This window comes from Opisthocomus hoazin, chromosome 26, assembly GCF_030867145.1.
Source record: "Opisthocomus hoazin isolate bOpiHoa1 chromosome 26, bOpiHoa1.hap1, whole genome shotgun sequence".
In the NCBI taxonomy this organism is placed as follows: domain Eukaryota; kingdom Metazoa; phylum Chordata; class Aves; order Opisthocomiformes; family Opisthocomidae; genus Opisthocomus; species Opisthocomus hoazin.
In genome coordinates, this window is record NC_134439.1 from 5,790,645 (window position 1) to 5,805,038 (window position 14,394).

Sequence of the window (14,394 nt, forward strand, 5' to 3'; positions counted from 1 at the left end):
CTGCTGGAGAGCAGCTCTGCGGAGAGGGACTGGGAGTGCTGGTGGACAACAGGGTGACCATGAGCCAGCAGTGTGCCCTGGGTGCCAAGAAGGCCAATGGGACCCTGGGGTGCATCAAGAGGAGTGTGGCCAGCAGGGCGAGGGAGGTTCTGCTTCCCCTCTACACTGCCCTAGTGAGGCCCCATCTGGAGTACTGCGTCCAGTTCTGGGCTCCCCAGTTCAAGAAAGATGAGGAGCTACTGGAGAGAGTCCAGCGCAGGGCTACGAGGATGAGGAGGGGACTGGAGCATCTCTCCTGCGAGGAGAGGCTGAGGGAGCTGGGCTTGTTCAGCCTGGAGAAGAGAAGGCTGAGAGGGGACCTTAGAAATGCCTCTAAATATCTGCAGGGTGGGGGTCAGGAGGACGGGGCCAGACTCTGTTCAGTGGTGCCCAGCGACAGGACAAGGGGCAACAGGCACAAACTGAAGCAGAGGAAGCTCCAGCTGAACACGAGGAAGAACTTCTTCCCTCTGAGGGCGACGGAGCCCTGGCCCAGGCTGCCCAGGGAGGCTGTGGAGTCTCCTTCTCTGGAGATATTCCAGCCCCGCCTGGCCGCGGTGCTGTGCAGCCTGCTCTGGGTGACCCTGCTTGGGCAGGGGGTTGGGCTGGGTGACCCCCAGAGGGCCCTTCCAGCCCTCACCATGCTTGGATTCTGTGAAACTTTTTTGGGGTAACCAACCCCCAGGTTGGCCATCGCCTCCTGAGCCCTCTGAACCGTCGGGAAGCCCCGATTCGGGCAGCACCTTTCCCCTCCGGGATGGAGGGACCCTGCGAAACCACCCAGAAGCTTCCAGCGTGGACCATGTCTGCTGCACCCGAAGGCGACGAGCCAGCTCTGCTCCCGTGCCAGCTCCGACCCCCGGGTTCGAAATCCCCCTCTCGCCCCGTTTTCTGCAGCGGCAGCTCCGTCCGGGTGGAGGGAGAAGCGTCGGGGAGCGGCGTGATCCATCACAGCCCTTTCCCTGCTCTGGGGTGGGCAGACCTGGATGGTCCCATCACCCCCGGAGCATCACGGCTGCCCGCAGCCCCCGGGCTCCGGCTGCCCCCCGGCTCCGGCTGCCCCATGGCCCGGCGCTCGCAGCCTCCTCCCCACAGACAGGGAACTGCGGTGGGAAATGAGTCACAAGGTGGGGAGGACCAACCCGCCGGAGCCCCCGCTCAGCGTCCTCCGTCACAGCGCTTTTCCCAGGCTCCTGAGCCCGCTTTCCCAAATCCTTCCCTGCCTGCACCGGGATCACGGAGCGGACCCATCTCCGACAGCGTGACTCTGCGGAGGAGCTTTCGTCGTGGGGATGGCCCGGAGCTGCTCGGAACCGACCTGCTTTCTTCCACCTCTTCACCATCCTCATCCTCCATGAGCGAGGGACTGATCCTGCCCCGCGGCACTGGGCACCGGGGCTGAGCCCCGCCAGGGCGGGAGCAGACGGTGCCGCGTGGGAAGGAGCCGGATCAGCGCCGGGAGGTGGAGATGCCCTTGGGAAGAGGCTGGGAATCGCTCCCGGCGCCCGTCTGAGCCGAAGCCGGCGGGGCAGGGTGCGGTGCGGCTGGCTCAGCACCCGCGGGTGCCGGCGGGCGGCCAGGTCCGGGGGCTGAGTTTCGGTGGCGTTGACTCAGCGGGGAGGGTGCCGGCAGAGCCGTGTTCTTCGTGCCGTGCTTTGGCACCGCCGCGCCCAGCCTTGGCCCAGGCCTGGGGAGCGGAGCTGCTGGGCTGCCCCGGGGGCTGGGAAGGGCTCGGGGTGCTGCGGGGTGAGGAGGGGCAGCGAGAGGGGTGGGTCCGTGTCTCGGGGGGCCCTCGGTGGCCCCACACCCCAGCCGTGGCACCGCGGCGGCCGCTCGGTGCGCAGGCAATGGTGCTGAGGCCGCGGGATGTGGCTTTTCCTTCCCACCGTGCCACGGACGCCATGGGGAGATGTCTCCAGCGCTCACTGGGAATATCCCCTCGTCACACTGGGGTGGAGACTGGTCCCTTCCCAGCACGCCAGAGGGATCTGCCCGTCCTGGGGACATCGGGGCTGTGTCCCCACTGCCCTGCGCCGGCTGGGAGCTGGGGAGGGAGCTGCGGCTGGCGAAGCCTCTTGGCCAGAGCAGAGCTTGTTTTCCCCCGGGAGACGGCAGGATCCGGCATTTACGGAGCAAGGAATCCTCTCCCAGGTGCCGGCTCCCTCCGTGGGACCCACGCGCGGGGCTGAGCAGCCCGGGGTGCTGGGCTGGGGGCTCAGCAGTGTGGGTGCAGCCCCGCTTGGGTGCCAGCACCCTGTCCCCTGCCGCAGCTCGGGCACCCCCGGGCAGGGTGGCTCTGCGGGGGGGTCCCCACGAGAAGATGTCAGAGGGAAGGGCAGGACCCCACGGGCGCAGTTCCCATCCCGAGGGACAGAGCCGTGTGGCTCCCAGTGCTGTCCCCTGCCCGTGGCTGGGGAGGGGGTGCCGGGACCCCTCTGCCACCCCCCCTGCAGTGCCCACCGCGGCCCTGGCAGCCTGCCCCATGCCACAGGAGGCTGTGCCCCCCACCCTCGCAGGGACGTGGTCCCCCTGCCAAATAATTGCAGGGCTCAATATAGTCCTGTTGTTGGCCGGTGACCCTCCGAGGACACCTGCACAAAGCTGTCCCCTTCCTGGGGGTCCCTGCCACCCGGACCCATTACCTGGGTGCTGCGGTGCCATGGGTGCCAGTGCACACCTCCATCCCTGCCCTGGGACCCCTTTTCCGGGGCTCGGGCTCTCCCAAGCCAGGCTCAGTGGCTTGGGAGAAGGGTGAGATGCCACCGGGGGGGGGTGGCTTGGCCCCCTTCCCGCTCCCCTGCCCCAAAACCGGCCCCTTCCCCAGCAGCTGGGTGTGGGGGGCTGTGGTGGGTCCCGCTCCCTGCCCGCCGGCGGGCTGCGTGGGTGGCCCGGCCGGATCCGGTGTCAGGAGGTAATTTTAGCCGGGGGCGGCGGAGGGCAGAGGGACGCGCAGGTCCCGTGAGGGGCTTCATGGGGCTGACACCCCCCCAGCCCCCCCGCCGGTCCCCCCGCCGCGGCTGCCCTGGCCCGGCCACCAAATAAGTGTTTTTCTCTTCTCTTGGCAGGAGGAGGAGAATGGGAACCAAGCAGGTGAGCACCGGCGTGGCACCGCCGCGGGGACCCCCGGTGCGGGGGGATGTCACCGCCTGGATCGGTGGGCGCGGGGGTCCGGGGGTGCGTGGCTGTCCCAGGTCACAGCAGGTTTTGTGGCCGGGGGACACAGTCCGCCATCTCTGGCACCGCAGCCCTAAATATTGGCTGGCGGTGACGCGGTGGCAGCTCGGTGGCACCGGGTGCGGCAGAGGGGGGGCTCGGTGTCCCCAAAGCCCGTGGGAGCTTCGCTGCACCTTGTGCCCAAGGGGGTTCTGTCCTGGAGCTGGAGGGGCTGCGGCGTGGCCAGCACCGGTCCCCGTGGCGGGTGGCTGGGGCGAGCACGGGGTGTTTGGGGACGGGGACACAGCCCTGCTCTCCCCCCGGGGGCTGACGGTGACGAGAGCGAATGTGAAGGCGTCAGAACGGATCGGCGCGCTGGCAGGGTGACGAGACCCCGGGGAGCCGGCGCAGGCAGCGGTGGCCAGACCCGGCACCCAGTGCCCGTCAGGGCTTGGCGGGGACGCTGGCCTTGCTTCGGGTGGTCCCCGAGGGGTTTGGCACCCCTTGGCACTGTCCCTGTGCCGTCCGTCCACCCCCCGACCCCCTGCATGCCTCTTGCAGCACCCGGTGGCTTTTGCTCTTGCAGCCACACCAGGGAGCAGCCGCTGTGGGGGGAGATGGGTGCTGGGGGGCTGCCCACCTACCCACCACAGGTCCCGGGTGCCGGCAGGGTGCTGTGCGTGGGCTTGGGAAGGCGAGGAGGGTGCTGGGGGGGCCAGGCATGCTGCCGGCCGTCCTGTGACACCGTGTCCCCGGGGAGCAGGTCCCCCCCGGAGCCGCCTGGAGCCCATGGACACCATCTTCGTGAAGAGCGTGCGGGAGGACGGGCCGGCGCACCAGGCTGGGCTCCGCACCGGTGAGCGGGGGGGGCACACGGGGCGGCCGGGCTGGCGGGGTCCCGGAGCCGGAGCTGGCTCCAGGCCGCTCACGGGATGCGTGCGATGCCCTGCCTCCTCTGCCAGCGCCCTGCTTGCTTGGGTTGCTCTTTTTCTTGCCTTCTTTCTTTTTTCTCCCCCTTCTCTTGGCTCCCTGGCACTGCAGGGGCTCTGCCATCTTGTCCGCAGCCTGGGGTGCTCAGAGCAGCATTGGGGTCCCCATGGGATAGGTTGGCTTTGGGGTCCCCATGGCATAGGCTGGCTTTGGGGTTGCCATGGGTTAGGCACGATTTGGGGTCCCCATGGGTTAGGCTGGATTTGGGGTCCCCAAGGGTTAGGCTGGCTTTGGGGTCCCCACGGGATAGGTTGGCTTTGGGGTCCCATGGGATAGGCTGGCTTTGGGGTTCCCACAGGATAGGCTGGCTTTGGGGTCCCCATGGGATAGGCTGGCTTTGGGGTCCCCAAGGGTTAGGCTGGCTTCGGGGTCCCCTGGGATAGGCTGGCTTTGGGGTTCCCACAGATTAGGCTGGCTTTGGGGTCCCCACGACTCCCCCTTGCCCCTGGCAAGAGCCCTGGCCGTGTTCAAACCCTGCTGTGAGCAACCATGGGGACAGCCAAGTGCCACCAGCTCCCTGCTGACCCATGGTGACACTGTCTTCTCCTCCTGCTCCGCAGGGGACCGGCTGGTCAAGGTGAACGGGGAGAGCATCATCGGGAAAACCTACTCGCAGGTCATCGCTCTGATCCAGAACAGGTAAGTCCCCTTCCCGGGCTGGGAGGAGCACGGGGACGGGCAGGCGCTGTCCCTCGTGGTGTCACCGGGGCTGGTGGGAGCCGTGTGTCACTCGGGACCATCACATGGGGATGGGGACGTTCATCTCCTCGTGGGCGACTCGGCGGAGCGTGACATTGGCCTCGCCACCGAGCGACCGACCCCGGCCACCCTGACCCCTCCGTCCCCTCTCCCCGCAGTGACGACGCGCTGGAGCTCTCCATCATGCCCAAGGACGAGGACATCCTCCAGCTGGTGAGCCTGCCGGGCGGGTGCCAGGGACCGGGCTGGGGCCAGGGCTCGCGTGCCCCGAGTGCCGGCGTTCCGGCCCCACCAGACCCCAGGGGCTGGACTGTCCCTGTCCGCGCCTGGGTGGGGGTGGCCAAGTACCCGTATCTTGCTGGGGACCCTTGGGGACACGTGGGGACAGGGCCACACCAGCATCCCTGGAGCAGCAGTGGGTGCAGAAACGGAGGTACCGGGGATCCGGGGCAGGAAGGATGGAGGACGTGGCCCCTCTTTTACTGGGGGGCATCCTCGGGCATAGCTGGAGGGTGGGTTGCTTGGGGTCTCGGGGTCTGGCTTATCCTCGGAGCACCCCACGCAGCTCTGCTGACGGTGAGCTGGGGTCTGGGGGCAGCGGTGGCCCCAGCAGCATGGTCCGAGCCGAGGGGGGTGCGTGGGGCTTCGCCTGGTGCTCCCCGGGTCCCGGCTGCCTCCCGGGGCTCTCCCGGCGCTGCCGTAGCTGCCGGGTCCCACCCCAGGCTTGGCCATCAGGTGCCACCACTGCTTGGCCCCAGCCTGGGGCACCCGCTCCCGCTGAGCTGGGGGGTTTTACAGCCGTGGCAAGGGGGGGGGCACACATCTGCGCCTGCCCCGGGCTCAGAGGATCCCCCGGGCACGGAGTCAGGGGCGCCCGTGAAAAGTGAGAAGGGAGAGCCGTGCCGGGGTATTTTAGGAAGGAGGGGAGGGTGGCCGGGCGCTGCGTGGCGAGGGGGGAGCGGAAGGTGTCGGTGCCAGCATTGCTCAGTGCTGGGGGGGAGCCCTGTGGGAAAGCGGGACTTGGGGGGGCTGCAGCTGTTCTCTGGCGGGCTGGGGAGGAGCAGAGAGCATCCCTGTGGTGGGATTGGGGGGGCTAAGGCCCTGGCCCCCCAACCCTGACCCCCCGGCTCCCCACAGGCGTATTCGCAGGACGCTTACCTGAAGGGCAACGAGCCGTACTGCGGCGGGGCGCAGAGCATCCCCGAGCCCCCTCCCATCTGCTACCCGCGGAAGACGTACCCCTTCCAGGCGCGGGGCACCGAGCCCTCCCCGGGCCAGCCGCCGGACCCCCGCGCCCACCGCCCCACCGCCGCGGGCCCCTCGTCCCCGCTCGGCACGGCCGCGCTCGCCAGCGCCCGCAGCGAGACGGGCGGCAGCCCCGCACATCGCCCCGACCAGCAGCAGCCTGGGGGTCCCCCCCCGCGCCCCACCGCACCCCACGGGCACCCCGGCTCCTTCTCCCGCACCGGCTGCCCCAGCAACGTCGCATCCTCTCTGCCCGACCGCTACGGGATTCCCTCGGCCACCTCGTCCTGCTACGGGGTCCCCAAGCACCTCCCGGAGCACCGGACTCACTGCGGCTTCAAGGAGGGCGGCGGGGGGCTGGCGGGGGCCGGCCGGACCCCCCGGGAGGCAGCGGGCAGCCAGCGGCCGCCGGGCCGGCAGGAGTGCCAGCAGGCTCTGTCGCGCTGGTTTTGCAGCCAGGAACCGCGACGGAGCGTCTCGGAGGAGCGACGCCGCGCCATGCCGCCCCGATACCGCAGCGTGTCCCAGGACCGGCTGGGGGGCTCGGCGGCGGCCCCCCGGGGCTGGCCCCACAGCGCATCGCACGACACCCTGCTGCAGCCCCCCCGCGAGGGCTGGGCACCCCGCGCCCGCTCCGACCACTACCTGGGCCGGTACGGGCGCTCGATGGAGGCACTGGAGCCCGGCGCCCTGCTCTCGCCTCGCCTCGACCGCTCCGCGTGGCCACCCGAGAGGCTCTGCCGGGCCACCGTCACCGCCGCCGCGCAGCCCGTCCCGCACGGCTCCTTCGCGCCTTCCTCCTCCTCCTCCTCCTCCTCCTCGCGGGAGCCGGCGCCCGTGCAGAAGCACCCGTCGCAGCCCAACCTCCCGAGCGTGGACGATTCGGGCTACATCGGCTACCGGAGCTACAGCCCGTCCTTCCAGCGTCGCACCGGGCTGCTGCACGCCCTCTCCTTCCGCGAACCGGCTTTCGGGGGCCTGCCCACCTTCAGCATCTCGCAGCGGGCGGCCGCCCCGCTCCCGGACAGGGTGGTCCCCGCGGTCCCGCTGCCCACCGTCACCCCGCTGATCCCTTCTGCACCCAGGGAGCCACGGCCGGAGAGCAGCCGGGTGCCCGAGCAGCCGGAGGAGCGGAGGGAAGAGGTGGTTTTGCGGCAGAAGCCGCCCACGGGCCGCAAGATGCCACCCCCCCTGCGGCAGATGAACTTTGTCTTCCCCGAGGGGGTGAAGGACACGGGCGTTTGTGACCCCCCACCGGCCGGCGGCAAAGGGGACAGGCCGGCGGCCGAGCGGCCGGGCCAGCGCATGGCTCCCTTGGCAGCCCCTGAGGACTCGCTGGCGTCCATCCCCTTCATCGGTGAGTCGGGGCAGCTCGCTGGCGGGGAACATCTGCCTCCGGGACAGGGGGTTGGCGAGTCCCGTGCAGGGGAGGGTGCGTTTTGGGGGGACAGGGAACTTTGCGTGGCTTCAGAGTATCCGTCCGCAGCCGGCGTGGGGAGGGGAAGGGGCTGAGCCAGCAGCACCCGCTGTACCCAGCACCCAGCACCCTGCTGGGCTTGCTGTCCCCGAGCAGGGCGGCGGGCGATGGCGATGGGGTGCCAGGAGTTTGGGCTTGGGCAGCCTCATCCCTCCCTCTCTTGTCCTGCACCCCCTGCCCAGCCCCTGGTACCCCTTACTGGGCACAGCTGGGTGTGAACTGGAGCCCTGCCCGAAGCAGGGACAGGGACGTGTCTGGGATGACCCACTCCTCGTCCGGCTTGAGACCTCCCTGCCCGGCCACCTCTGCCTGGGGGGACCCAAATGGGTCTGGGGGAGCCACCAGCTCTGCCCTGTGCGTGCTCCCAGGGAGGGACCCCGGGGCTGGATGGAGAGGGAGGGGATGGGGTGGGTGGGGGGGCTGCGGCGTTGCTCTGTGCGAGGGTCTGGGTGCACCGGCGGCTTCTGGCTTTGCTGGGGGTGGGAGCGTGTCCCCTAGCCCAGCCCGGGCACCTGCAGACCCTCCCCTCTGCCAGGAGTGCTGGGGGGGGTCCTGGCATGGACTTAGTCCCCCCGTACTGCCCCGACCCCTCCTGCAACGCTGCCCACCCCTCTCCCAGATGAACCCACCAGCCCCAGCATCGACCTGAAGGCGAAGCACATCCCCGCCTCCTCGGTGGTCTCCAGCGCCATGAACTCGGCGCCCGCCGTCGCCACCAGCCCCTCCTCGCCCACCTTCGCCTTCGCCCTGAGCCGGCACTACTCCCAGGACTGCAGTGAGTGCTGGGGCGGGGGTCTGGTGGGGGGGCCGCGGATGGACGGGATGGGGTGGGTCTGGGTCCTGGAGCTCAGCCCCATGCCCTCGCAGGCAGCATCAAGGCCGGGCGCCGCTCGTCCTACCTCCTGGCCATCACCACCGAGCGCTCCAAGTCCTGCGACGACGGTCTGAACGCGTTTCGGGACGAGGGGAAGATCCTAAGGTAGAGCTGGAACCCCCCACCCCGGTCCCACCAGCGCGTGGGCCCCGTCCCTTCCCCACCATCCCGCTCACGGGGGTGCTCTCCCCCCAGGAGGATGCCCAGCCGGGTCCCCAGCCTCCGCATGCTGAGGAGCTTCTTCACCGATGGGGTGAGTGTTGGGTGACGGCAAGGGTTGGGGGTCCCGGGGGTGTCCCCTGCCTGGGTACCTCTATCGGAGGGTAGCCCAGGGTTGCTCTGCCTGGCTGGGACACCGGCGGAGCGGGGGGTGCCGATGGCATCACCCCAACTGTGCCCTGCGGTCCCGCCGCAGTCCCTGGACAGCCTCGGCACAGCCGAAGACGCCCGCTCCAAAAGACACTCAACCTCCGACCTCTCGGACGTCCCGTTCAGCGCCGTGAGGAAGGAGGGCTGGCTCCACTGCAAGCAGATCCTCACCAAAAAGGGGAAGGTAGGCGGGTGCCCCCCACCCCACCCCGAGCCCGGCCGGCGATGCGGGAGGGGAGGGGATGCCGACACCGCTCCCCGCCGCCGCGAGCGTCCCTGAGGTCCGTGCCCCGTCCCCTCTCCCCGCAGAAGGTCGGTGGAGGCATCCGGCAGTGGAAGCGCGTCTTCGCCGTGCTGCGCACCCACTCGCTGTACCTGGGCAAGGACAGGCGGGAGGCGGTGACCTGCGCCCCGGCCCCAGGTGAGGAGGAGCCGCCGATCAGCATCCGAGCGTGCCTGGTGGACATCTCCTACAGCGAGACCAAGAGGAAGCACGTCTTCCGCCTGACGACCGCTGACTTCTGTGAATATCTCTTTCAGGCAGAGGATCGGGAAGACATGCTGGCCTGGATCAAAGTCATCAGGGAGAACAGCAAGGCCGAGGGCGAGGTGAGAGCCACATGGGGCTCCCGGCTGCCTCTGGCTCTCCCGGCGCTAACCGCCTCGGCTCTCTCCGGCTCTTTGCCTTGTGCTGCTTCCCCTGCGTGGCCGGCCGGCGTGGGGCTCGCTGGTCCCGTGCCGTGCACCCAGGGGTGCACAGGGGCTCGTGGGTGCCGTGGTGTCCAAGAAGAGCATGGCTTCGCCGGCCTCGGCCGGGATGGGATGCGCCGGTGGCTCTCCGGCGCTTCCATGGCGGGGTCGGTGCCGGATCCGCCGGCCGGCGTTCGGTTGAGGAGCGTGCGTGGCTCTGCCGCGGTGCGGTGCGTCTCCGTTGTGCGGAGAGAGAGGTTTGGCGGGGAGGTCCCTGCCGGCGTTGGGCTTGGTGACTGTGTGGCGCTGCCGGGGCTGGCGCCGGATCGGTGCCGGGCGGTCGTGGTCTGTGCGATGGGTTGCTCGGGTCTGAGAGGGGGAGAGCTGCTCCCCGGGGCCGCAGGCTGCAGCGGAGGATCCGCGGGGCTGGATGTGCCGGCGCTGGGCTGGCCGCACGCTGTCTCGCCGCGGTGCCGGGACGGCCGCGTTTGGTTGCGGCGTCTGTGCCGGGGTGGTGGCAGGCTCCGACCCTGGAGGGTGCGTTGAGCTTGGAGCGGTCTCTGGTTCTCTGCGGCGCAGCCCCGCTCCGGAGGGTGCCGGGGGCTCGGCGGGGCCGGCAGCGTCGGCGCGGGGAAGGTGCCGGAGCACGTGGAGCCGTCTGGGGCCCGCGGTGCTGCCGGGCGGGCGGCGATGGGCGCGTGTCGTTGGATGCCGCGCGGTGCGGCAGCTGCGCCTGGCGCGGGCAGACGGAGCTGCGCGCGCTGCCGAGGGATGCGCCCGTGCCCGAGCCTCTGCGGCCGGCTCGGACCCCGCGTGCCGCCCCGCGCCGCGGCCGGGAGCACCGCAGACGGCGGCGAGCACCGGCGGTTTCGGGGCAGCGGGGACCTGGCCCTGCCCTCGCCCGGTGTTGCCGGACCCCGCACGGCGCCTGGCAGAGCGTGGACTCGCCCGGGGCTTCCGGCGGACGCGCTGCTCAAGCTCCCCCTTCCCCTCTTCTCTCTGCCTCCCCAGGACCCCGGTTTTGCCAGCCAAGCGCTTATCAACAAGAAGTTAAACGACTACCGGAAAGTGAGGTACGGAGCCAGGGCGGTGGGCACCGAGCCCCCCGAGCAGCTTTATTCACAGAATCCCAGAATCCCAGCATGGTGGGGGTTGGAAGGGACCTCTGGGGGTCACCCAGCCCAACCCCCTGCCCAAGCAGGGTCACCCAGAGCAGGCTGCACAGCACCGCGGCCAGGCGGGGCTGGAATATCTCCAGAGAAGGAGACTCCACAGCCTCCCTGGGCAGCCTGGGCCAGGGCTCCGTCACCCTCAGAGGGAAGAAGTTCTTCCTCGGGTGCAGCTGGAGCTTCCTCTGCTCCAGTTTGTGCCCGTTGCCCTTTGTCCTGTCACTGGGCACCACTGAAAAGAGTCTGGCCCCGTCCTCCTGACCCCCACCCTGCAGATATTTAGAGGCATTTTGAAGGTCCCCTCTCAGCCTTCTCTTCTCCAGGCTGAACAAGCCCAGCTCCCTCAGCCTCTCCTCGCAGGAGAGATGCTCCAGTCCCCTCCTCATCCTCATAGCCTCACCTCAGTTTTAAAGTGGTGGAGCAAAGCCAGTGTCGCGGGCGCTGGAGGTGCCGGCTGCACCCGGCTTCACTCGGTGCCGGCAGGGTCCGGTCCAGCCAAACTGGCACCGAGCAAAGGGTGAAGGCGGCTCAGTGCTCCCCAGGGGTTCCCATCACCCGGCGTGGGGTGCAGCCCCGGGAGCACGGGTAGGCTGCTGGGCAGATGCCAGCGTTTGCCAGGAGGTTTTGCACCGGGCTGGTGCCCCCCGGCCGTGCCCCACCTGAGCCCCCCGCTCTCCCCGCAGCCCAGCGGGCGCCAAGCCCGATTCCTCGCCCAAGGGCTCTCGTGGGCTGGGGATCCGAGCCGAGTTCCTGAAGCCGACAGGAACCAGCGCACCCCGGTCCCCGAGGCAGGATGCGGCTGTCACGAAAGGTGGGTCCCAGCCCTGCGGCGTGGGGCAAAGCTGGGGGGGCTTTGCGGGGCGTGGGGTGCCTCACCCCAGGGCTGCCATCACGCTCATCCCCGTAGGGCAGCGGGGATGCTCTTCCCATTTGTCCTGGCTCGTTAGCAGATGATCCTGTGGGTTTTTCTCCCCAGATGAGAGCAGCTCCCAAAAAGCCCCGTGGGGCATCAACATCATGAAAAAGAACAAGAAATCTGTGCCCAGGGCCTTCGGTGTGAGGCTGGAGGACTGCCAGCCCGCCCCGGACAACAAGGTACGGCCACGCTGGTGGTGCCAGCCCCTGGGGACCCCGCACGGCCCCGGCACGCCCGTCACCCCCTCCCTGTCCCCTCAGAACGTCCCCCTGATCGTCGAAGCCTGCTGCAAGGTGGTGGAGGACCGAGGGCTGGAGTACATGGGCATCTACCGCGTGCCCGGGAACAACGCGGTGGTGTCCAGCCTGCAGGAGCAGCTCAACAAGGGAGCCACCGAGATCAACCTGCAGGACGAGGTGAGGGCAGGGCGGGCTGCGTGTCCCTGTCCCCATCCCTGTCCCCAGCCTTATCCCCATCCTTGTCCCCATCCCTATCCTCATGCCTCTGGGATGCTCTCGGGGCTGTTGTCCTGGTCCCGTGGCTCTGTCCCCACCCCTGTGTCCATCCTTGTCCCCATGCCTCTGGGATGCTTTCAGGGCTGTTGTCCTGGTCCCGTGGCTCTGTCCCCATCCCTGTCCCCGTGCCTGTCCCCATCCCCGTCCCCATGCCTCTGGGATGCTTTCAGGGCTGTTGTCCTGGTCCCATGGCTCTGTCCCCATCCCTGTCCCCGTGCCTGTCCCCATCCCCGTCCCCATGCCTCTGGGATGCTCTCAGGGCTGTTGTCCTGGTCCCGTGGCTCTGTCCCCATCCCTGTCCCCATCCTTATCGCCATCCTTGTCCCCACCCCTGTCCCATCCTTATCTCCATCCCTGTCCCCATCCCTATCCCCATCCCTGTCCCCCTGCCTCTGGGATGCTCTCGGGGCTGTTGTCCTGGTCCCATGGCTCTGTCCCCCCTGTCCCCCTGCCTCTGGGATGCTCTCGGGGCTGTTGTCCTGGTCCCACGGCTCTGTCCCCATCCCTCTGTCCATCCCTGTCCCCATGCCCCTGGGATGCTCTCGGGGCTGTTGTCCTGGTCCCGTGGCTCTGTCCCCATCCCTGTGTCCATCACCATCCCTCTCTCCATCATCATCCCGATCCCCATGGCCGTGACCTTCCCTGGCGTGGCAGGGCCGCCTGGCGGTCGGTGGCAGCAGTGTAGGTGGCAGCTTGGGGACACATTTGTCCCCTTGCATCTCGCCACATTGCTGCTGTGACACAGAGTGTCCCTGCCAGACGCCGGGTGGGGACAGCCGCCCTGCCGACCGCACAGCCACGGTGGTGCTGGCTGGTGTCCCCCTCGGCATCGGTGGCCTGGGGCTCCCCTGGCTTGGGGACTTTCTCCCGCTGGCACCTGGGTTTGCCCGGCGTGGTCCCCCTGAGCAGCCCCCTCTCTCCCCGCAGCGGTGGCAGGACCTGAACGTCATCAGCAGCCTGTTGAAATCCTTCTTCCGAAAGCTGCCCGAGCCGCTCTTCACCGACGGTGAGTCGCTGCGCCCGGCCGCGCGCTGCCCCCGGGCCCGTCGGGACCCCCGGCACGGCCACAGACGACCCCGTGCCACTGGCCACGTGTCAATGGCTGATACTGGGCTGACCGGCAGCCCCAGAGCCCGTCACCCGTCCCTGCGTTGGGGACAGGTCCCCAGAGCCTGTGACAGAGCGAGCCAGTGCCCACCCAAGGCGGGGGGCTCTGCAGACCCCCTCCTCCCTGAGTCCCCTGGGCCAGCTCGTGTCCTTGTCCTCCCCCCACATCCCAGTGGGATGGAAGCAGCACCCCCAGCCCCCTCCCCAGCATCTCTGTCTGGTGCTTCCGGGGGTCCCTGGCCCCGGGGGTGCCCTCTCCTCTCCACGTGGCTCTGACCCCCCCTGTGTCCTGCGTTCAGATAAGTACAATGACTTCATCGAGGCCAACCGGATAGAGGACGCCAGCGAGAGGATGAGGACGCTGCGGAAGCTGGTAGGGAGATGGGCAGGGGCTGGGGGGCACAGCCCTGGAGCCCCCCTTGGGGAGCTGGCGTGGGTGGGAAAGGTGGGGGGGGTGAGCGGAGAGGTGACCGAGTGCCTCCCCGCAGATCCGGGACCTGCCAGGTCATTACTACGAGACGCTCAAGTTCCTGGTGGGTCACCTGAAGACCATCGCTGACCACTCGGAGAAGAACAAGGTACCATCCGCCCACCCTGGGCATCGGCCCCAGGCACCGGGGGCTCTCCTGGACCCCTGCCCCCACCTCTCCCGGACCCCTGCCCCACCTTGAGCTCCCCCAGCGTGGGCTGAGCCGCAGCTCGTGGCGGGGTGGGAAGGGAGATGGTGCCTGATGGAGCAGCGAACGTGGAGGGGTGGCCCTGGGCAGGCTCTAAGCCCAGCTCTGGTTGCAGATGGAGCCCCGAAACCTGGCCCTGGTGTTCGGCCCCACGCTGGTGCGGACGTCCGAGGACAACATGACCGACATGGTGACACACATGCCCGACCGCTACAAGATCGTGGAGACCCTCATCCAGCACGTGAGTGGCATCGGCGGGCATCGGCGTGGCTGGAGGCCACACCAGGCTCCCGTCGCTCCCCACTGGTCCCTAACCCCTCTCCCATCTCCCCCCACAGTCGGACTGGTTCTTCAGCGACAAGGAGGACAAGGGCGAGAAGGTGAGTCCCGTCCCCCCCGGGGGGTCTCGTTGTGGGGCGGTGGGGGCACAGAGCCCCGGTTGGGAGCCGGGGTGCTGCCGGCAGCCGCCTGACC

At 69.3% G+C, this 14,394-nt stretch overlaps 1 protein-coding gene across 5 annotated transcripts in view; it reads left to right on the plus strand.

Annotated features, from left to right (window-relative positions):
- Nucleotides 1-14,394, plus strand: part of ARHGAP23 (Rho GTPase activating protein 23) — a 39,964-nt gene that overhangs the window by 21,748 nt on the left and 3,822 nt on the right. For 2 of the 5 annotated variants that reach the window (XM_075443627.1, XM_075443625.1), the window contains exons 3-21: nt 3,105-3,129; nt 3,956-4,048; nt 4,743-4,821; nt 5,040-5,094; nt 6,019-7,483; nt 8,223-8,378; nt 8,471-8,582; nt 8,673-8,730; nt 8,893-9,030; nt 9,156-9,455; nt 10,548-10,609; nt 11,389-11,516; nt 11,682-11,800; nt 11,882-12,037; nt 13,064-13,142; nt 13,543-13,616; nt 13,732-13,821; nt 14,036-14,161; nt 14,259-14,300. In XM_075443627.1, the coding sequence (XP_075299742.1) occupies nt 3,105-3,129; nt 3,956-4,048; nt 4,743-4,821; nt 5,040-5,094; nt 6,019-7,483; nt 8,223-8,378; nt 8,471-8,582; nt 8,673-8,730; nt 8,893-9,030; nt 9,156-9,455; nt 10,548-10,609; nt 11,389-11,516; nt 11,682-11,800; nt 11,882-12,037; nt 13,064-13,142; nt 13,543-13,616; nt 13,732-13,821; nt 14,036-14,161; nt 14,259-14,300 (3,357 nt within the window). The remainder of the gene's footprint in view (nt 1-3,104; nt 3,130-3,955; nt 4,049-4,742; nt 4,822-5,039; nt 5,095-6,018; nt 7,484-8,222; nt 8,379-8,470; nt 8,583-8,672; nt 8,731-8,892; nt 9,031-9,155; nt 9,456-10,547; nt 10,610-11,388; nt 11,517-11,681; nt 11,801-11,881; nt 12,038-13,063; nt 13,143-13,542; nt 13,617-13,731; nt 13,822-14,035; nt 14,162-14,258; nt 14,301-14,394) is intronic. The other 3 variants (XM_075443628.1, XM_075443626.1, XM_075443629.1) reach the window with 3 other exon arrangements.